The sequence below is a fragment of the Lepisosteus oculatus genome, chromosome 5, assembly GCF_040954835.1.
Source record: "Lepisosteus oculatus isolate fLepOcu1 chromosome 5, fLepOcu1.hap2, whole genome shotgun sequence".
Classification (NCBI taxonomy): Eukaryota; Metazoa; Chordata; class Actinopteri; order Semionotiformes; family Lepisosteidae; genus Lepisosteus; species Lepisosteus oculatus.
In genome coordinates this window covers 10,713,224-10,735,590 of record NC_090700.1, presented here as the reverse complement: position 1 = coordinate 10,735,590, position 22,367 = coordinate 10,713,224, and the positions used below count along the sequence as shown (strand labels likewise).

Sequence of the window (22,367 nt, the reverse complement as noted above, 5' to 3'; positions counted from 1 at the left end):
CATATTTTAAAACAGAATGAAGAAGACAGTGTCTCACTGCAAAAATAAAAAAGTCTGTATCTTATGAGATCAAATGAATTCCATACATATGAAATAGAAATGTGTTCATTAATTTAATTTAAAAGGCCTGTATGTAAAAAAAAAACCCACACATGCTTTACTTTTGCAGGACCTCAATAGCCGGGCTCAGGCAGAAGTCACCATTCGAGAGGCTTTAAGGGAATTGGACTTGTGGGGAATAGGAGCTGTTTTTACACTCACTGACTATATGGATAGTCAGAACAGATCCATTAAGCTTATTAAGGACTGGAAGGATATTGTAAACCAGGTGGGGGACAATCGCTGCCTGCTGCAGTCCCTGAAGGATTCCCCATATTACAGGAGTTTTGAGGACAAAGTGTCCATCTGGGAGACCAAGCTAGCTGATCTAGATGAGTACCTGCACAACTTGAATGCCATTCAGAGGAAATGGGTGTATTTAGAGCCAATTTTTGGACGTGGAGCCTTGCCTAAGGAACAGGCACGGTTCAGGAGAGTGGATGAAGATTTCAGGTTATTATATAAATGATTTTATGTAGATAGTTTTCTCTGAGAGTAAGACCTGACAAAACTGTGTGATGGTGCATGATGTACTGCATTAAGTATCGCTGACATGAATTATGGATGTACTTTACAGGTGTTTGTTGCAATTATTTAAATTATCTGAAACGCGGTCTCTCTTCATGAAAATAATTAAAATAACACCTTGTGCCTATTGTAGGTCTATAATGGCAGATGTGCAAAGGGACAGTAGGGTCACATCACTGAATGCCAGAGCAGGGATCAGGAATTCTCTGATCAACATACTGGATCAGCTGCAGAGGTGCCAAAAATCACTGAATGAATTTCTGGAGGTACAGATTTGTTTTCAGTGTATTTTCTAAAGAATACTCATTGAATGGTACCTGTGAGACTATGTGTAATGAAAGTGAATAGTTCATATAAAATGTTTATTCACTCATTTGCTTTTCAGAAAGGAATCTAATAGTCAATGTGCTAAAGAATATGTCCCAGATTCAAGACTTTTTTACTAATTGTAAATTCAAAAGGAGCATAGTATCTAAAACAAAAATGCTTTCCTGAAAAAGCTGCTTAATGATAAAAGTAATTACATTTATGTAGCCTAAAAACTAGCATTTTAAGAAGGTGAATTTGAGGTAACCATTTGTAATTGCAGGAGAAACGTTCTGCATTCCCACGGTTCTATTTCATTGGGGATGATGACCTACTGGAGATCCTTGGACAAGCCACAAACCCTGCTGTAATTCAAACGCACTTAAAGAAGCTGTTCGCTGGTATGTTTTGGTATTTCGTTTTCTTGTGTAAGAAAGATGTACATTGTCATTTCGTCATAGAATGGATGTTTTCAGTATTTTCTAGATAGACATCTAGCTGTACCATTTTTGACATTGTAATATGCTCTTATTTGTTTGTGTTTTCGTGTAGGTATCTGCAGTGTTGACTTTGATGAAGGTTTTCAGCACATTACTGCAATGAAATCCCTAGAGGGTGAAGTTGTTCCTTTAAAAAACAAAATCCGCATTTCAAATGATGTAGAGGTGAGTGACAAAATAGCAATAGGTTATCTTTCAGGTCAAAATATTTTTTGTTCCCTGAATACATTTGTGAAACTTTTTTTTAGGTCTGGCTGAGTGATTTATCTGTAGAAATGAAAGAAACCTTGAAACAACTGCTGTACGAGTGTGTTTCTGCTGGGAGGAGGTCTGGTATTGATCCTTCAAGCTTTCCATCACAGGTACTAGACTTGTTTATTTGCAGTTTTCTTGTAATGTGTTTTGTATAACATGGATACTATAAAGCTATCTAGCTAGTTTCACATTTCTGGGAAGAACCGACTTCAACTACGGAATTTGTTATTCCAGTATAACTAGTGAAAGTAGAGATGGGAAAACAACTAATGTATTTCTTCTGAATAATTTATAATTCACAAGTCATAATATTACATTTAACAGAGTATGTGCTATGCTTTTTTTGGTTCATAACTGCCATTTGCAAGCAGGTTAATGTTTTTGTGTGTAGATTTTGTGCTTGGCTGAGCAGATACAGTTCACCGAAGATGTCGAGAATGCCATTAAAAATCAAAACCTTCAGCAACTGGAGGTTGAATTGATGGATAAGTTGGAGAATTACACAAACGTGGATACCAGCAATGAAGATTCAGGAAGCACTTGTAAGTCTTTAGATAGATGTAGCATATATGTTTGTATTTTTCATCCTAAAGAGGGTTTTAGCAACTTTTAATTCATTTTGGTTTTTTTTTTAGATGCTAGTGTTCTCCAGTTGAAATTGAAAGCTCTCATTCTAGATGTTATTCATAACATTGAAGTTGTGAAGCAGCTTAAAGAAGCACAAATACATAACTGTGAGGCCTGGGTCTGGAAAAAGCAGCTCCGGTTCTATCTGAAACAGGACAAGAGATGCTATGTTCAAATGGTGGATGCTGAATTCCATTATACCTATGAATACCAGGTATGTGATCCTGTGCCTATCAAATATCAAAATGCCCAATAGGTGGCAGTGTGTATTCAAAGATATAATTTATCTTTCTTTTCCACCTCATGCCCTCTAGTACGTTTGTGTATGTGTGTACATTATGATGTTTATGGTTATACCCAAGTGCATTTGTATATGCAGTGCATGTTTTATATATTGTACAGAACAATTGCATATTGCTTGAGCAGTTTTATGTTTTCTGGTATTGCCTTTTCTTTGAAAGGTTAACTGTAAAAATCCCTTTTTCATATGGTTTTTCCTGAGCAGGGTAATGCACCCAAGCTGGTTCACACTCCTCTGACAGATAAGTGTTATCTTACTCTAACACAAGCCATGAAGATGGGCTTAGGAGGAAATCCCTATGGACCTGCTGGTACTGGCAAGACCGAGTCTGTGAAAGCATTGGGTGGATTGTTTGGGAGACAAGTACTTGTTTTTAACTGTGACGAGGTAAACACATCCATTAGTGTACAGTATTTTTATTCTCAAGACAGAAAGAATAAATCTCGTGTACACTTCTTTTGCTAAAAAGAATTGAGAAAAATTATGTGAGCAACTTGTTTGTATGGAAAGTATTTTTTCCTTAGGAAGCTATAAATCTTAAAGGAACAGGTAATGGGTTTATTCCATGCTGAAAAGAAAAAAAAGGAAACACAGCGTTTTGGCTGTGGAGCCTTCTTCAGGCACATGGAAAAGGCTCAGACCTGAAGAACACCCACCTGAAGAAGGCTCCACAGCCAAAACGTTGTGTTTCCTTTCTTTTCAGCATGGAATAAACCCGTTACCTGTTTCTTTGCAGCCTACGCATGCTAAAGCAGCTACCTACTTGAATAAAAGGCAGAGGTTTTAAAAATAGAAAAAAATGTAATTAATGCTAAGGTTGTGCATTAATAACACTTTACTTAGACCAGTTTTAAAAATATTTACACACTTCTGAATTTCTTACAGACACAGACCAGAGTTCTACAACTTAGGTACATAAATGGATAAACTTACAGTTTTCAACATGTTTTAAGTGGCAAGCAGTAGACCAGTGTGTGTTGAGTTAGTAACTGTTAGTAACAGTTTGTAGTTAGCAACTGTTTGATTTGGTGATCCTGAATAGCTGTTTTTCAAAGAGGCCATGGATTTGGCTTCAACATCATAGCTGGGTAGCTTGCTCTGTACTCCCAAAATCATAGTTAGAATCTGTTAAAGATAAGAAACTAGAATTATATGAACTAGAAAATACAAGGATAAAAGCTCATGTAGGTATTATAAGTGACAAAGCCGTGCTTACTTTTAGAATGCAGTTTCTTCTTTTCTGAGTATGGGCGAACAAATGACTCATAAACCAATCGTATGACTGCTAATACAATGAGTCTAAAATGAAAGTGTATTTCTAAGAATATGAAGGCATATTTTAGTGCTTTCCCACATGGTCTAGAAAAAGTACATGATGTACAGTATCAACATATGAAAAAATGTTTAATTAACTTTTTCAAGCTCAGTGTTTCTCACTTTTCATCTAGGTTGTTTTTGCTACCTGAATGGAGCTAAAACATCTGCCCTTGTCTACATTAATCTTCATCTGCTAGGTGTTTGCCCTTAATTGAATTCTATAATGATCTTTTTATAAATTTCCTTTCTGATCGCTTTGTGAGATCAAAGCAACAAGTGGTGGACTTTTAAATATCAAATCAGCCACCTCCGATGGCGTGACGTGGTAGAAATTAGAAAATTTAAGGTCTGAAAGGGAGGGATTTGCTACAGGTTCTAAATGCATCACCTCAATATCCTTAGACGAAATACTGTATGCCACCTAATATGTGACTTTGAAAAATGTAAAAAAAACTCATTACACACTTCAGTTGTTGCTTTAGTGGTATGTACAGGGACAGAAGGAGCCTGACAAACCATTTATGATCTGAAAAAGTCTTAGATTATTCTATTCACTACCAATCAATTTGGAGTAGTATGCATTTCTGACATTCCATAAAGCAGCTGTATTGTGATTGATGTTGTTTCCAGGCCTCATAGAACATGGTTAATCTAGTCGATTTCCATTTGCATTAAAGCTGAAGCCCTACAGATTTCATAGACTCCTGTTTGAACGAGTTGGCCAGCGTGTTTTTATATATACTACACAATTTGGAATTTCTGAGAGCATCATGTTGTATACCTCCATATGTGGTTGTAAAAGTGCCTCAGAAAAGACCCTCAGAATGACTTTTCTGTTTTTTGATGGTAACTTGGTGTTTAGGTCTAACAAAGTATACTGGGATGTTGACATTGAATAGCCAAATGAGTATGAAGGGCTGGGTTTTGTCCAATTTAATAATCAAATCTGGTGCATGGACATGCCAACTTGCAAATGTATCAGCATGAAGTTAAAAGCCCTGGCAGTCTTAAATATTGAATTATTTTGTATCCGTCCAACAGGATCTGAAATTCTGAGATTATATGAAAATCTACATTGCCCAAAAATAAAATGAATACAATAATGTGCACCATAACTGGTAACTGATATTATTCAAATATCTTTTGTTTGTGTTTTATCTAAGGGGAGGTAACTAATACAGAATTTATGTTTGAAAAGGGCATAGATGTGAAGTCTATGGGGCGCATCTTTGTTGGTCTGGTGAAGTGTGGAGCCTGGGGCTGCTTTGATGAATTCAATCGGCTGGAAGAGGCTGTGCTGTCGGCTGTCTCCATGCAAATTCAGGCCATTCAAAACTCTTTAAAAAACCAAAGGAGCACATGTGAACTTCTGGGGAAAGAGGTAGGTTTTCTCCACTGCTCCATCAGACTTTATAGAATAGACTAACCTTCTTATCTTTTTTTCAAGCTAAATGATATACGGATGGTTCTTTCGATGGATACTTGTATTTAAATTATACTACATTCATTTATGGTTTGTTCTTTTTAATAGAATGCACAACAGTAAATTAGCATTTTTTCCCTTCATAGGTGGAACTTGATCCCAACTCCGGCATTTTCATAACCTTGAACCCTGCAGGGAAAGGTTATGGAGGAAGACAGAAACTTCCTGATAATCTAAAACAGCTTTTCAGGCCTGTGGCCATGTCTCGCCCTGACAATGAACTCATTGCCGAAGTCATTTTGTACTCGGAGGGCTTTAAAGATGGCAAGATTTTAGGCCGAAAACTAGTTGCCATCTTTAATCTCTCCAGGTGAGTAAATGAGTGCTAAAGACACTGTGATTATAATTTAGTCTGCTGTTGCAACTAGTAATTGTTCCTGCAGTTGCTGTTTGTTACTTTTTCTAAGGCAGACATGATTATAAATTAATATGTTGTTAGCAGCATGGGGACTAATATCCCATAAGGGATAATGGGAAATGATTTGAAAAGCCATTTTTAATTATTTTAAAATGAAAGGGAATCAGTGTTGTATTTTATAGAATCATTTTTCATTTTCATAGCAGTAAAGTTCCACTTAGGTGCATGAGTCCCCTTAATTTCTGTTTTTACATGTATTATTTTCCCTACGTTGGTGGTCTGCTCCAGTGTGGTGTGCCCTGCAACAACCTGATACTGTCTAGAGTTCATGGTTTAAATGTATAATGTGTGTTTAGAAAAGGATTGGGAAGGTCCCAGAGTCCCAGGAATTCTTGATTTTGCAGAAGCAAAAAAACTATCCCTAAAGCAATTCGGAATTAAAGCTACATGAACCGAAAATCAAGTTTAGATTAATGTGACAACAGTGCTTCAGACCTTTACCCTAGGGGGTCTGAGGCATCAGCTTTAAGCCATTGAACCGATTTCCTTCCTCTGTGAAGATAAAGTTAGGTTTTTTAAAATCAATATCCTGCAGCATGGGCATCTGGCATGTGTCCCCTAATTTTTCTAGCTCTCTTGAGTTCTTAAGGTTATAAAGGAAAACTTTAATGCACATTTTAAATTCACATCTGTTGTCGTTCTCTTGTTGCACAGGGAGCTTTTAACCCCCCAGCAGCACTATGACTGGGGGCTGAGAGCTCTGAAGACTGTTCTTCGGGGATGTGGAAGTCTGCTGCAACAACAGAGGAAAAATGAAAGCAAAGAGAAAAGTAAGTGTGATCAATAGTCTTCTTCATAGGTTTTGTCTTTAGCAATTTTTCTTAGATGCTGTTTTTTTCCTCTTTTTTTTCCTTCCATGGATCATTGGGAAGTTGTTCTAAATCTGTTTTGTAACTTTAGTGAAATATTTTTTTAACCTAGAAGGCAGATAAACCTACATAAGTAAATTTAAAAAAATTACAAATTCTACCTGCTGACCAGTAGAATTTCAGTGTTACTTAGTTCTATTGAGAATAGTTCAATTTCTACAAAAAATTAAGATGCTTAAATATCTAACATGCAATAACTTTCAAAATTGTAAAATCACAATGTTGGAGATTTAAATAAAAGTTCAGTAAAACTAACATAACTATCATGACCACTACACTGTACTTTCTTTACCGCAGTGTACTTTTAAATGGTAAGCTTTGTAAGGCATTGATTTCTGTCTTCACATCTTAACATCTGTAAAACAATTTTGTTCCAGCATGTTCTGTACATGCTATCTCGTTTAAAGTGTTTGTGTTTTAAAAAGTGTTTATATTTCTCTTTTTTCTGAAGTTAAGGAAAGTCACATTGTGGTTCAGGCCTTGCGTCTGAATACCATGTCCAAACTGACATTTGCCGACAGCTCTCGCTTTGATGCCCTGGTGAGAGATGTGTTCCCTGGTGTGGACTTTACAGATGTGGAATATGAAAAGCTCACTGCTGCCTTACAAGCTGTCTTTGAGGAGGCAAAGCTGGAAATAATCCCAAATCAGGTACGGATCTGAATACTGAAAAGGGACAGAAGAAACACATTAAGAAGGCTGCAAACTGCAAATGCATCAAATTGTAATTGTTAAATATTCCCCAGGCTCACTTCAGAATACCTACATGATGCAGGGAGGGATTATTCTAAATATGTAAATGTTAAGTTTCATCATATTTGGCATTGATTTGTCAATGTGAATTTTTATAATTTCCAATCACTTTTTAAGGTAAAGTTTTAATTTAAACAGAATTTGAATATATTTGGGCTCATCACTTATATTTGGAATGAAATTGCTAGCAAAGCAATATAGGATTTTGGACATGAAATAAAATTGTGATTTCCACATTGTTGTGGTGGGATTGAGCCTGGGCTTTCAGGGTTGTTTCATCCAGGACACAAGATCAAGAATATTTGAAAGGGCTATGAATGAATATTGGAAGGACACCAACATGTCCCTCACAGTAATACTGATTTTATATAGGTTTTAAAATTTCTGTCTTCATCTATGTATGCAGTGGTGTATCCTAAGCAAAGTGCTGTTTCTTACATGCCATCTGGCGTTTATGAAGTCTGAACATAATCATGTCTGAAAGGAATCATTGACTTTGTGCCAGAGGAGTTGTTTTAATCAGAATACTATGCCATTTTTAGCCCTACCTTCTTTACTTTTCTGCATCATATGAATCAAACTACTGATTGTTTGCTTTTTCTTTTTTGTCTCCAGATCAAGAAAGCCCTCGAGCTTGATGAACAGCTCCGGCAGAGAATGGGGGTCGTCATTGTAGGCCCTAGTGGTGCAGGGAAGTCAACCCTGTGGCGCACGCTGAGGGCAGCTCTCGGCAGGATAGGCAGAGTCGTGAAGCAATACACCATGAACCCCAAAGCTATGGCTAGACAGCAGCTCTTAGGACACATTGACATGGACACTAGGGAGTGGTCAGATGGAGTCTTGACCAACAGTGCCAGGCAGGTTGTTCGTGAGGCACAAGGTAAGAGCCTTGACGTAATGCACTATTATTAGGTCTTTAGGACCTCCAATATATAAATATGATAAAACCAGTATGCAGGATTTTGAGTTTCTTGGAGTTTTTCTGGACTGGTTCTGTTATTAGGTTTCTTGCTGTTTTCAGAGGTCAGCTCCTGGATTATCTGTGATGGTGATATTGACCCTGAGTGGATTGAGTCATTGAACTCAGTGCTGGATGATAACAGGCTTCTCACCATGCCCAGTGGGGAAAGGATTCAGTTTGGACCTAATGTTAACTTTGTGTTTGAGACCCATGACCTGAGCTGTGCATCCCCAGCTACTATATCAAGAATGGGAATGATTTTTCTGAGGTGTGACTTTTTTTTTAAAAACCATTGTGTACCATTAGCAATTTTACTATACCCTATACAAACTTTTGCTCCTTTTATTAGTCAGTCATATAATGAAGTCAAAAACAGTGAAGAAGTTGCACTTACCGTAAGTTAAAATACATTTTCTGTCTTCTTGATCTAGTGATGAAGATACAGATATAAATTCTTTGGTGAAATCTTGGTTGAAGACACAGACTGATGAATGTAGAAGTAATCTTGAAAACTGGATTGGAGACTACTTTGAAAAGGGTTTGGACTGGGTTCTAAAGCAGGTATTTTCAACTGCAAAAAAGGTTTTGAGAAAGTACCGTCCATCTTTCTAAGTTCACAAACCTTCAGAGTACTGACAATGACAACACAATGTACATTATTTGAACTTCCCAATGTATATTTCACTTTCAGTAATTTTAATTCCTTTTCTCCCTGTGGTCCTGTAGAATGATTTTGTTGTGGATACAAGTCTGGTGGGCACAGTTTTGAACGGCTTATCTCATCTCAGTGGTGTCCGAGAACGAGGCCAATTTGTGGTCAATTTAATTAGGGGTCTTGGTGGAAACCTGAATTTTAAATCCCGGCAGGAATTTGCAAAACAGGTAAGACTGACAACACGAGTTCTAATGGTTTATAAAGCTCACTATTTAACATTAACCATTTGCTGAAGAGCATGTGTTTTGATTCTAGACATCATCTTATATGACACTGATCAACACATGTTATTTCATTATTGTTTTGCCAAATGCAGTCACAACTCTTCAAAATATATTGTAGTCATAAAATCATTAACCAAAAATAACTTACATTTTCCAAAACATTTTAGGTTCTCAGCTGGGCAAGGGAAAGTCCACCTGATCTCCGCAAGCCCCTTGACACTTTCTATGATCCCGGGACTGGACGTTTGGCAGCATATCAGCTGCAGAAGCCAGAGAACTTGTCTGCAGAGGATTTTAGTAATCCTCAAAAACTCCCTGTCGTTCAGACACCTGACATGCAGAGAGGCTTGGATTACTTCAGACAGTGGCTCTGCAGTGAAAACAGACAGCCTTTTATATTAGTAGGTCCTGAAGGCTGTGGAAAAGGGTAAATGTTTTACGTTATGCTGTATGCTAAATTTAAATAACTGAAAAATGTATTTATAATTCAATTTCAAAATATCAGTGTCACCTTTGTAATCCAGGTTTATTTCTGCTTATTAATTGAATTCCTCTATTAGTTTCATATATTTCAAGTGGTGCCGTTTCATAAAGAAGTTATAAAAGTAGACAACATTGTCATGAGCAACTTTGAATTTTGTATCGTGCCTTAAAGGGCATCTGTAAATCCCAATGAATTGATGAAAACATATTGCAACCTGCTAATCAAGAAATTATAATATAATACTGTATGTCAATGATGATGTAACAAGTCTTAGTAAGACCTGACTGCAAATGATTTAGTGCAAAAGTTGGGTAAAAGACAAAACAGGATAATAAGGAAAAAGACATGCAGTCTAGAGCTGCCTCTGGATTCCTAATGAAACACCTGCCCATATTTATCCACCCTCCATTGATTGCCACTAAGGGATTAAATATCTTGAAATGCGCAGTCTAGTTTCCCCTTGGGGTCCCTCCACTGTCACCTTCTCTCCTCTTATGGGTGCCCTGTGAGCACTGAATATTCCACTTGACTCATAGAGCAGGGCCCATGCACTGACCGTACACTGCGACAGCAGTGCCCTCCTGTCCTTGTACAGTCACAGCATGGACACAGAGCTAAAGGGAAATGGAGGGAGTGAACTTTTGCTAAAATAGTTGTCTTCCTCATCCATGATCATTACAGTACAATTTGTTAATATTACATCTTGCAAAATAATGTTACATCTTAATGCAATAATTGCTACAAACACTTTGCCTATAAGTATTTAATGGATTTGTGTTTTCCTAGGAGTATTTTATATGTGGTTTGTTTTTCAGCAGAGGTGATGTACATTGGTTACACAGAGCATTTCAACTGGGGAATTTTACATAGAATGTTTATTATTCCTCCCACAGTGAATGACAGATGGGCAGCCTAGAATGGGCATCCTGATTAGTAGACAGTATTTTATAAACTCTTGGGGGATTATGATCCCTTTAGAGCTTAACCTTTGTGTGCTTTATACTTGAGATCGTTTTTTTTACATATTAACACATTGAGTCAAAGAAAAAGAATTGTAAGAAATGTGTGATATTTTCTGTAATTGACAGAATATCTTATTAATTTGGAACAGATCTTTTGTGCGTTTTGTCTTCATTATTTTGGCATTTTAGAAAATGTTGCCCTTGGCATTTGTTAGATGAATGTTAAATGTGTCTTGCAGACGTCCCTTGTCTGTATAATCCTGGAATCTTATAGTGTTTGCAATTTTAAAGTTTCCTTACTTCCCAGTGGAAAAAGTAAAACAATTTAAGGTGTAAGACTTACCTCTTTTGCCACTGAATGATCTTTCACAGAACAGTATCTGACTTATTGTACATTTTTCAATGTGTTTCCAGGATGCTCTTGCATTATGCCTTCTCCCAGCTCAGATCAACCCAGGTTGCCACTGTGCACTGTAGTGCACAAACCTCTTCTCGACATGTTCTCCAAAAATTAACACAGACCTGCCTGGTTATCAGCTCCAACACAGGAAGAGTTTACAGGCCTAAAGATTGCGAACGTCTTATTTTGTACCTAAAGGACATCAACCTTCCAAAACCAGACAAGTGGGGAACCAGTAATCTTATTGCCTTTCTTCAGCAGGTATGGCCTGCGTTTCTAAGGAGGATTTAAATCTGTTTTATATATACATTATTGAGGATTACATACATTTTAATATCCATTCAACTGATGCCTTTTTTAGAAATCATGGCAGTTTTGTACGGTTGACCAGTAGTTCTCATATGCATTGTATCTAAATGTTTTATTTTATTTTCTCAAGGTGCTGACGTACCATGGTTTCTATGATGAAAATCTGGAGTGGGTTGGACTGGAGAATATACAGATTGTGGCTTCAATGTCTGCAGGAGGTACAGTGGGGAGGCATGCTCTCACATCAAGATTTACATCAATAGTTCGAATTTGTACGATTGAGTAAGTACCTACAATGCACAGTCAGCATCAACAATTGGTGTTTAATTTTCTGCGTTACTGAATGTCCTAAAATGCATAAAATTAGCATTATATATACTTGTGCATGGTTTGTTTTTCTGTTATAACTACCCAGATGCCATCTTCCAGATATGAAAAATGTTATTTCTGTGGATATATAACCTTTAGAAAAGCAGATATTAATACAATTTTAAAAAGCACACTCTGGTATATATATTAGTTTGTTTTCTAAATCCTAAATGTTGTTCATCAAATTAATTTGAATTCCCTGTTCTGTACAATACGTTCTGTAATTTATCCCTTTAAAACATTGAATGAGAATACTTCATTAATAATAGCAGCATGTGCCAGTAAAGCTCTCAGACATTCAATAAATTTTATCATTAAAATCATTTCAAATGTATCACTGTCTTATCAATCAAGTAATGCAAATAAATCTGCATGCTAGAACATTTTGTTTTTTATTGAGGAATGGATATAAAAATGAATTTGTAGACCATACAATTATTTTTCATTGACTGTGCACCAGGAAACATTTCCTGAGAACATAACTTGACAGTGAAGGTTAAGGGGAATACAAATCAAGTATTTGAATTTTTCCGTAGTGTAATTTACCTTAATGGTCAGTATTTTTTCAGTTTTCATGTCCTAACATAAATGTAAAAAAATCAGTAAAGTTTATTCTTCATTGTATATTTTTGGCATTTGTCATATCTGTAGTTACCCAGACAGGGAGCAGTTGCAGACTATCTACAGTGCCTACCTTCAGCCAGTGCTGCACAGAAGCTTAAAGAACCATGGGGCCTGGGGATCAGCAGGCAAAATCCACCAGCTGGCAGGATCCATGGTGCAGGTGTATGAGCAGGTCAGGCAAGCAGGATAGCATGGTTCCTCTCCAGGTCCTTTTTAAACAAATGTAGTTATACTGTGGGGCATCTCCAAAGAGACCTTTTATCTTGTTTTAACTTTTTAGCTAGACATGAAAGCATCTCCCTTACTTTTGTTATCGTTTGGTTTTTAAGGGTGTTTTAAGAAAATAGAGAAACATACAGTTGTTAGGATGGTTTAATTATATAATACTCCCATCCATCAATCCATTTTTTCCTATAATACTTATTATTATTATTATTACTATTATTATTATTATTATTATTATTTCCTATATATAATACTCCTCTTTTCCTGGTGAGGGTCATGGTTCTAATACTCCAGCTCATACTAAATATGAATTTATTCACATACATTTAAAGTATACTGCTTATACTGATGATGATGGTGATTATTATTGATAATAAAAATTCCCATTAGTGCAAAATAAAAGAGAATTTGATGTAAGTCTCTTGATCAGCACGTCAAATGTCTCCTGCCATTTCCATAACCATTTGACTGATTTCCATTATCATTTGTTTAGATGTGCAATTTTTAGCTGAAATTGCTTTACCTTAAGCTTTAGCTGCTTGACAAATAAAACTACAGATTCAAATTGTATGATGTGTATAAGTCCATGCCTTATCTGTTTCTATTACCAGCCTTCTATATCTAATTCATTTTACTTAAAGGCTTCCAAATATAGCTTATTAGGAAGGTGGAAACTTAAATCAGAAATCCTATGCACCATAAAATGTGGCTTAGTTATTAGCAGTACAACTCATTATTTAGAGGGCAAGGATTTAATGTTTGATTAGAAAGGATGAGCAGCAGTGCATGAATTCTGATTTATGGAAGCTGTGCTGAAGATTTCAAGAGACTGACTTTAAAAATTTAAGGTCAGTTTTAGTTGGAAGTTTTTCATTTCTTACTTACATATTTCTTTTGTGTTCAGGTCAGAGCCAGGTTTACAGTGGATGACTACAGCCACTATCTTTTTACTCCTTGCATTCTCACACAGTGGGTGCTGAGTCTCTTTAGATATGACTTGACTGGAGGTGAGATATAAGTGTATTTTAATGTCCTAACTGCCAGAGTTATAACTAGACAAGTATTGTTATTTGTGGGATTTTGCTGACATTTTGACAGTTTACTGAAATATAGGCTGCACATTATTTTCCAGAGATACTCTGTAATAGTATTATTTCTTCTTCCAGGCCATTGCAATGTATGAAATTTATTTGCATTGTACACCAAGTAATTTCTGTCACTTTGAAATATATTTTTTTCGTTTCTCACTGTAATAATTCCTTTTCTTTCTTTCTATTCACCTTTCCTTCCAAACACAATACATACCAAAAAATGGTATGTAACATTTCAGTGCTATATTTTTTCTACTTAATAAGTAATAAGCACATTTCTAAATAAACTTCATTATTTTTGTTTGCTATGTTTTACATTTTTATGAACGTTTATATTTTTAGAAAAATCTCGAAACACCACAGACCATGTTTTGGAGATCATTGCTTATGAAGCACGACGCCTGTTCCGTGACCGTCTTGTCACTGCAAAGGATATTAGCACATTTGATAATATTTTGCAGTCAGTGATTCGTGGAGACTGGGGCTCAGACATCTTGGAGAACATGTCAGGTAATTCATAGGAGCAATTTAAGAAAGGACACTTGCACTGTCATTAATTTCTGCAATGAGAATTTCAGTACAGAACTGGATGCAAAAGCTTTGGCTAATTGTTTCCCCCCTCTTTAACTGGTTGGCTGTGCAGACATAAAAATTTAACAGGACATAGCCAGATGCTCGATTGCCCCACTTTAATAACAAAGCATTGAATTACAGGATAAGAGAAGTCCTCTTTAAAAACTTCCAAACTTTGGTTTGATAGCCCAGAAGATTGATGAAATAAGTTTTTATAGCAACTGTTTGTACTGTGAAACCTATGGGCAATTAGCATAGTCTGGTTTATGTGTGCTTTTGCTTAAAACTTTAGAGGGTCGTTGAATTTCAATTTTAATCCATATGAATACATGAATGTGTTAATGTGCTGTATATGTTAAGGCTGAGGTTGAAATGAAAATGTATTAAAACTTTTATAAATCTGGGTGAATCGCCAAGAGTTCCTTTGCATTTTATGATTGGGAATAGACTACTTTCTTGAAGTCCAACACAATTGGTAACCTTACCTGGAGACCTTTGTTAACTACTATTTCCACCTTAAAAATGTCTATAGACTTTCTATCATGTACTGTAGCTTGATAAGTATAAATATAAAAGAAACTTTTCGCATTTCGAATGTCCTCTTATTAAGAAGGCAGAACACACTGTGTCAGTAATAACTGGAAATAACGAAGTATCTGGAAATTGTTAGTTCTGTTCCCCCTGGACTTCATGAAGATCATTCTACCGTCTTCAACATTCATGTAATCTCATCTTTCCTAGAATTGTCCATTAATTATTGAATTTCAAAGATAAATTGGATAGTTTTGTTTTTCTTTTCTTGAAAAATCCCAAATTCCAAAGTTATCAGTTAATGCACGTACAGGATTTTGACAGAAGGAGCGGGCAGGTTTTAAATGTGGTACATGAACACGAAAGTAGTAGGAAACTCTTTTATCATAGCAATTACAGGCACAACCTTTTTTATTGGTCTTCTACTATCACTGTTTTTTAAGTGGTAAACTTTTTTTTTATATATGGTACAGACATAGTAGTGCTGTTTGAAATGAAACTGAAATGTTCCAATATGCATGTTAGATGTTCTAGCAAGTGTTAGTTTGGCACTTGTGTATGTCTGTATATAAAAATAAAGAGCATATAAATGTTACCTTCCTTCGTGTAACCAAATTTACAGATGCTTTCTATGTAACTTGGGGGGCTGCACATGAGGCTGGCTCAGTAATTGCTCCTGGACAGTCCCTCCCCCCCCATGGCAAGCCACTGGGCAGACTGAATTCCACTGACCTGAGAGAGGTCATCCACAAGGTAAGGCAGGACCGACTTTTGTCAGTATGTGCACTGTTCTGAGTTGTAATTGCTTGGTTAAGGTTTGCTTTGTAGAATCCTACCTTCATTATTAGAATTTATTGAGGGTTATTTAATCTTTATTTATTCGCCAATGCCTGCTTATTTCTATGCTTTCTCCTTGGAGCAAGGTAGAGTTTCTCCTTATCGTGGATATTTCATTGAGGCGTGTTTTATGTTATCGTGTTATAATGTTTTGCAGGTTTTTCGTAGAGACAATGATAAACAATGCAAACATTTAATTCCACTTGTGGGAAATGGAAAAGTATTCAAAAGAGAGAGTACCCTCTAGGTCAATTCATCTGTGCCTCTGACTTGAGAAACATTAAATTGCTCCTGACGGATGACTGCACTGTTCTAGTATAAGCAAAATATGAAAAAAACATTGGTTTGTCTTTTTTTCCCCCACAGGGTGTAGTGCTATATGGCAGAGACAACAGAGAGCTGGACATACTGTTGTTTCATGAGGTGTTGGAGTATATGTCTCGAGTGGACAGGGTACTGAGTTACCCAGGAGGCTCTCTCCTCTTGGCGGGGCGTGCAGGTGTCGGCCGGCGGACTGCCACCTGTGTGGTCAGCCATATGCATGGAGCTACACTCTTCACACCGAAGATATCCAGAGGCTACGGGCTCAAACAATTTAAAAATGACCTGAAAAATGTAGGTTCCTACTGTAGATGATAAGTATAATCTTCTATCTGGTGTATTAACTCTTTTTGACCAAATTCTTCTTCTTCAATGGAATATTATTTAAGGTGAATGCTCCACGACCACCAATTCTTTACTGTACATATTCTATAAATGTGTCTAATTTAAATTTTCAGATTATTCATTACTTTTGGAAATTGTGTAGAGAGCAGATATTTCAATGGAATATAATACAAATTTGCTTAACTAATGTTTATTTTAAGAATTTTGTTTTATTTAATGCCCTACCTATAGGTGATGCAGATGGCTGGAATTGAAGGACAGCAGGTTTTACTGCTTCTTGAAGACTATCAGTTTGTACATCCTTCTTTTCTGGAAATGGTCAACAGCCTGCTGTCATCTGGTCAGTGCACTCAGCGTTTTTCAGTCAAAAAAAAAATTGGTTTTGTTCTGAATCGAGCCATCTACAAGAGAGATGTCGAAAGCTAAAACAGCTGATAAGAATTGACAGAAGCAATACTGTCCCGGTCATTTCCATTCGTCAATCAGGGTTATTGAAAATCCCTTGACACTCCTTGTAGGAGTTGGGATATTAACCCCAGTGTCCTTACTAAATTTAGAGTTGGCAGAATCTGACTTCAGTAAATTGCCCCTGCGATTTAAATGGAGAATTATCTCTTTGCCATGCTTCACTTCTTCACCTCATCTCCTGTGCTGTGGTGCAGCTGGTACATATGGCATGTGTCACCTAGGTGGGTGCTTCACTGTTGGATGAAGTGGATGCACTTTTATATGTAATTATCTGTAGAGTGCTTTGGGATAAAAAGCACTATAAATGGTCCTTAGTGCCACATTTGTTTCTGGTTCTTCTTCTATATAACAATGTGTAATTTTACTGCTTTGGATAAGAAAAATTAGAATAAGAATGAGAACAGGGTTGCCTGTTCCTATAATGTGCAAATGCAAACAATTATATGAATTACTACAATGTTTTCTGTATTTCATAATAATTTTAAAATCAAAGCATTAAAGTAAAATTTCAAGAATGAAAAAATAACTACAAAACCTATTCTCATTTCCAGGTACTGACCTGACTTTATTTTCCAAAAGTGTGAATTTCTCAGCACTCTTCATAATCAGCCTAATTTACCGAAAGACCTTTCCCATCAGTAGATTTGTTAAAGAAGCCTAACTGATTTTTTTTAGAATTAATCCAAGATTGAACAATTCTGCAAAATTGTACTGTTGCTAAAATGTGATTCCCTCTTGATTTGTAAAGCTTTCTTGGATATGCTATTCTTTTCTCTTCATCAGCAAAGAAGGATAAAAAACATGGTCATACATCTCTTGTAAAATTAATTTGACAGAAATCAGCTTTATTTCTATAGAATGTACTTGAAATTGATTGAATATCTTTTCAGGAGAAGTTCCAGGTTTGTACACAATAGAAGAACTGGAACCGTTACTGTCAACTTTAAAAGACCAGGCCTCTCAAGATGGCTTCACTGGCCCCATTTTTAACTATTTTGCATACCGTAAGCATATATTATCACACTGTATTTGATGATTTACTGCCTTTAATAATTTCCTTGGTATACAATGCAGTACTTTGCCCATTTTGAATATTTTGATATTCAGACTTATTTAAGCAGAAGGATCACCATCTTCATGGAATATATTTCAGTTCATGCATAATATGCATTCCTGGGTATTCTGAGTCAATAAAATATCTGTTTATATCCGTGCATGCAAAATGTGTTTTTTGTAGTGTCTGCGGTCTTATGGGAAATAGTTTTAGATAAAAGAAATAGGCTTGTTGCATGAACATAATGATGTTCACTTGTTTATTGTTTCATTACAACAAGGTAATTGATATCAATTTTGTTTACCTAATTGGCTTGCTTCCACACCTGTAGATAGGGACAATAAGCCATTCATATTTTTTTACTCTAGTGGATAGACTGCCAAGCACTGAATAAAAAGGATAAAACTTATACTCTTTTCCTAGCTCTGAGACATTGTAAGTTCTAGATGACATTGTGTCTCATTTGCATATTCCAGAGAATCCAAACTAACACCCATATTTGTAGGTAACATTTAAAACAATGTGCTCTATTCTTCTTTTTCGTATTGTGGCATTTTGATTTGAGCTCACAGAGGAGTGTGATGTCAGTGATAGAAAGGTCAGAAACGATTACCCTCAGTACATGTTGGGCATCTGCAATGCAGCACTTCAGTACTTTCTGGCAGACTGGGCATCTCTAACCTCTCAAATTCAGAGAACATCAGTATGTGCAGAAGGGACTTCCTTTGTCCTTTCTGATTTTGCCTATTAAAATGAATGAAACCAAATAAATAAACCGTAAACCTTGTCAATTGAATTACGTTCCCTTGCCTTTTTTCTTGGAAACATATTTTCCAAAACACTGAAGATTTTAGTATCTCTGTTAGCTCAGAAAAGTAATTTTTGCTCCATTGTTAAAAGATACATTTGTATAAATTTTATAACAATTTTGATCCATGCTAGAACAGTTAGATATATCCTGTACTACTAAAGGCTTTTATACTGAAATCAATATATGAATTTATGCAAAAGTGACAATTAGTAGTTTGTCACTTTTTACAGATGTTATATTGCCTTTGTTAAAACAAAGACATAAAAATAATTAATAAAAAATGTGTACCATGACATAAGGGTAAAATTGATTAATTGTATGTGTTTCTATCTATATGTGTAGAGCTACATTTATTAATAGAAGGTTGTCATTCTTGTTGTAGGAATTCAGCAGAATCTTCACATGGTGTTAATAATGGATTGTACCAATTCTAACTTCACCATTAACTGTGAGAGTAACCCTGCACTTTATCGAAAGTGTTCTGTGCAATGGATGGAAGGCTGGTCTGACAGCAGCATGAGAAAAGTATGTTAATATTTTATGAATCTCTTAAATTTTTCGAGAGAGGGACAGATAAGAAAGATACTAACTAGGCTTTGCATAATTTATCTGTATTTTCAGAATACCGTACTGTTAACACATTTTGAATTTGTTCCTGTCATTACAGTTGTCAGTATTTTTGCTGTAGTCAATTTAGGTTTGGTTCTACTGCAGTGAATGGTAAAAAATAAGCTAATGTTTCATGACTTTGTCTTGTCTAGCTGTAATAAAGCTTTCACAATAATACACTTTTAGTTTATTTATTTTCACTCTAGTGTTTGCTTCTTATCTTATGGTGTTAAATGAGTGATTAGTGTGATTAGTTAGATATGTCTAATTTAATCTTGTTCTTAGAAATGCTGAGTGTATATTAGTTATACTACAATACAAAATGTAAAATACTTTCCCTTTCTTTATTTAGATTCCTGAAATGCTGCTTTCTAAACTAAGTGGAGATGATGAGAAAAACACTAGTAAACAAGGACATAAAAAGAAAGTGTCAGGTACCTATCTTTGTATTTCACCACACTTCTGATAGAATTTGCTCTGACAATGCGGCACATAGCAAAAGGGGTATCTTTGGAATTTTAATCTTTTAAAGGAATCTCTTTACATGTTATATCCTTGAACATTCACCTATTATTGCAGGCATGTCTTTAAATGTTGTTGTAATGCCATCTTATAATGCATTTTATCTTACAGAACATGCTGATATTACAAAATCTTTCCTTATGATCCATGAATCTTGCAAAGAGTACAGTGCTACCCCAAGTCAATACATGAGTTTCCTCCACATTTACAGTTCTATATACAGTAGCAAGAAAATGGAACTAATAAAAAGGCAGAGTCACTTACAGGTAGGAAACCAGTATTTCTTCATCATCAATGGATCTGTGAATTTTTAGTACTTAGAGTTGGCAGGTTTTATGTTTTAGTAGTCCAAATTAAATCAGTTTATCAGTTTTGTAACTTAATTTGTAACTTCTTCTAGATCTCTTTCTTAAAAGTATAAATTAGTACATTTTATAAACTGATGTAACAGTCTCCATCACTTTTTTAATACAGGCTGGTGTATCTAAATTAAATGAAGCCAAAGCTTTAGTGGATGAGCTTAAGAGTAAAGCTGCAGATCAGAGCACCTTGCTGAGAATGAAGCAAACGGAGGCAGATGCAGCACTGCAGGAGATTACAGTATCCATGCAGGTGAGGTGCCAATAGTATTCGGTATATTGAAGTCCCATGTGTCTAGCAAGCAATTACACTGTGCTACAGGTATCATGAAATCTCCTCATTTTGCTCTCATCTGGAACAATCATGACCTGACCAGCCTGTAAATTTTAGTTGTGAAAGTACCAGCCATTCCAGTAAATGCTGTTTTAAAAGATGTAGGTTTCAGCCCATATGCGTTACTGCCAAATTGAAAATCTGGTATTGGATGACAGTTTTCCATTAGGTATAAGGAATCAAATTCCTGGAAATAAAAAGGGGTTACTGGGTTTGCAATTTGCAAAAAGCAAATGCGTTAAGGTTTTGGTTTAAATTAGACCTTGCAGTTATTTCATAGCATTTATGGCAAACCCCCTCCTCAGTAAATCTATATGAAAAGGGATTTTTCTTATCTAAAAATATTCTAAAATTTAATCACATAAGGTTACAAAATTCGAAATGACTCTATGTTAAAGTATCTTCTAAGTTTCAAATTGCTTCACTCCAACCTCCTAGAATTACAGCTCCACAGCCTTCTAGATGTATTGATACTCCTGATGAAATAGGAATAAAAACTTGATTTCATCACAGAAAGATTTACAGATTGGTTCATGTGTCCTTCTGTAAAAAAGCCAGGACTGAACAGAGCAAAGTTAGATTGGTTAGAATAAGTAGTTCAGGTGGGTAACTCTGTCAGCTACCCACCACAGCATCCACAGCCAAAATGTTGTTTCCTTTCTTCTTTTCGGCATGGAATAAACCTATTACTTATAATATACGTCTGAGGGCCACATTTACAGTATGATGTATAGTAATTAATTATTTTGTAGATCTTTTGTAGATCTTCCTGTATACTGTATATATAGATTGCACTAACAAGTTGTTTCCTGTAGTCTACCAAGAGACACTTCTTGGTAGAGCCATTTGACAGTTCTTCCAGGTGGGTCTGTTGTAGATCTTTCAGATCCTTTGGTTTCCTCTTCTGAACTGTCTTCTTCAATTTAAACCACAAATGCCTGATTGGATTGAGGTTTGTAGATTGGGATGGCTGGGGGAAAACATTTAATTTGTGTGCATTTAATCATTTATTTGTCAGTTTGGATGTACTGTATGCTTTGGATTATTTTCATATTGGGATATACGTTTCGGTTGCCAAACCTGAGCTGTTTAGCAGAGGGAAACAAGGTGTTTGGCCAAACTCTGCTGGTACATGTTGAAGATCATGATTCCCATTATGTTAATGGGATCTGTAGATGGAACACAAACTCAAAATATCATCAATCTCTGGCTGTATTTCACGATGGGCATAAAGATTTTCACGACATTGTCTAACCTTTTTTACATCAAACATAACTCTGAGTATGTCCAAAAAGCTCAGTTTTTCTTTTCATTGAATTGAGAGACATGGTAGATAGTTCACATTCAGATGGGTTTGGCAAATTCGAGTCTGTTTTGTGATTTGCTCTCACTACAAGATTCTTTCTTGCAAACAGACCATGAATGTCACAATAAAGCTGGTGACGTTGAATGGTAGTTTTTGACATATGAACTCTTCACGAATTTGTGTGTCATCCTTGCGCAGGGGCCATGCTAATCTTCTCTGTATCGTTCCAATTTTAGTATATGTGCTGCCGATACTGTACCCTGTACCCTGCAGATACTAGTTTGTTTTGGGTTCTCCAACTATAGCCTTTGGATTTACGGTTATCCTCAGAACCACTTGTCTCAAAGCCCATGGTGGTACAATACACTTGCGTCCTCCTTCTGGCAGGGTTGCCACTATGCCAGTAACTTTCAGCTTTCTTAATGGATACCGCAGTGGGAAGTGGCAGATTCTTTTTATGTTTTTTTTATAGCCATC

The 22,367-nt window shown here is 36.0% G+C and overlaps 1 protein-coding gene and 1 non-coding gene across 6 annotated transcripts in view; one reads left to right on the top strand and one right to left on the bottom strand.

The window, feature by feature from the left end:
• The window catches only part of dync2h1 (dynein cytoplasmic 2 heavy chain 1), a 149,585-nt gene that overhangs the window by 14,743 nt on the left and 112,475 nt on the right, over positions 1 to 22,367 (top strand). For all 5 annotated transcript variants that reach the window (XM_069190091.1, XM_069190090.1, XM_015341694.2 and 2 more), the window contains exons 27-56: positions 170 to 552; positions 761 to 893; positions 1,217 to 1,334; positions 1,486 to 1,598; positions 1,682 to 1,795; positions 2,080 to 2,230; positions 2,324 to 2,529; positions 2,821 to 3,003; positions 5,132 to 5,314; positions 5,503 to 5,726; positions 6,489 to 6,604; positions 7,155 to 7,354; positions 8,072 to 8,336; positions 8,478 to 8,685; positions 8,849 to 8,978; positions 9,144 to 9,299; positions 9,524 to 9,783; positions 11,217 to 11,463; positions 11,642 to 11,793; positions 12,532 to 12,676; positions 13,634 to 13,736; positions 14,163 to 14,330; positions 15,547 to 15,677; positions 16,128 to 16,376; positions 16,659 to 16,767; positions 17,786 to 17,899; positions 19,143 to 19,285; positions 19,722 to 19,803; positions 20,003 to 20,157; positions 20,366 to 20,503. In XM_069190091.1, the coding sequence (XP_069046192.1) occupies positions 170 to 552; positions 761 to 893; positions 1,217 to 1,334; positions 1,486 to 1,598; positions 1,682 to 1,795; positions 2,080 to 2,230; positions 2,324 to 2,529; positions 2,821 to 3,003; positions 5,132 to 5,314; positions 5,503 to 5,726; positions 6,489 to 6,604; positions 7,155 to 7,354; positions 8,072 to 8,336; positions 8,478 to 8,685; positions 8,849 to 8,978; positions 9,144 to 9,299; positions 9,524 to 9,783; positions 11,217 to 11,463; positions 11,642 to 11,793; positions 12,532 to 12,676; positions 13,634 to 13,736; positions 14,163 to 14,330; positions 15,547 to 15,677; positions 16,128 to 16,376; positions 16,659 to 16,767; positions 17,786 to 17,899; positions 19,143 to 19,285; positions 19,722 to 19,803; positions 20,003 to 20,157; positions 20,366 to 20,503 (5,079 nt within the window). The remainder of the gene's footprint in view (positions 1 to 169; positions 553 to 760; positions 894 to 1,216; positions 1,335 to 1,485; positions 1,599 to 1,681; positions 1,796 to 2,079; positions 2,231 to 2,323; positions 2,530 to 2,820; positions 3,004 to 5,131; positions 5,315 to 5,502; positions 5,727 to 6,488; positions 6,605 to 7,154; positions 7,355 to 8,071; positions 8,337 to 8,477; positions 8,686 to 8,848; positions 8,979 to 9,143; positions 9,300 to 9,523; positions 9,784 to 11,216; positions 11,464 to 11,641; positions 11,794 to 12,531; positions 12,677 to 13,633; positions 13,737 to 14,162; positions 14,331 to 15,546; positions 15,678 to 16,127; positions 16,377 to 16,658; positions 16,768 to 17,785; positions 17,900 to 19,142; positions 19,286 to 19,721; positions 19,804 to 20,002; positions 20,158 to 20,365; positions 20,504 to 22,367) is intronic.
• LOC138239306 (U6 spliceosomal RNA) lies at positions 22,044 to 22,149 on the bottom strand. Its single transcript, XR_011189778.1, has one exon. It is a non-coding gene; the product is annotated as a U6 spliceosomal RNA (small nuclear RNA).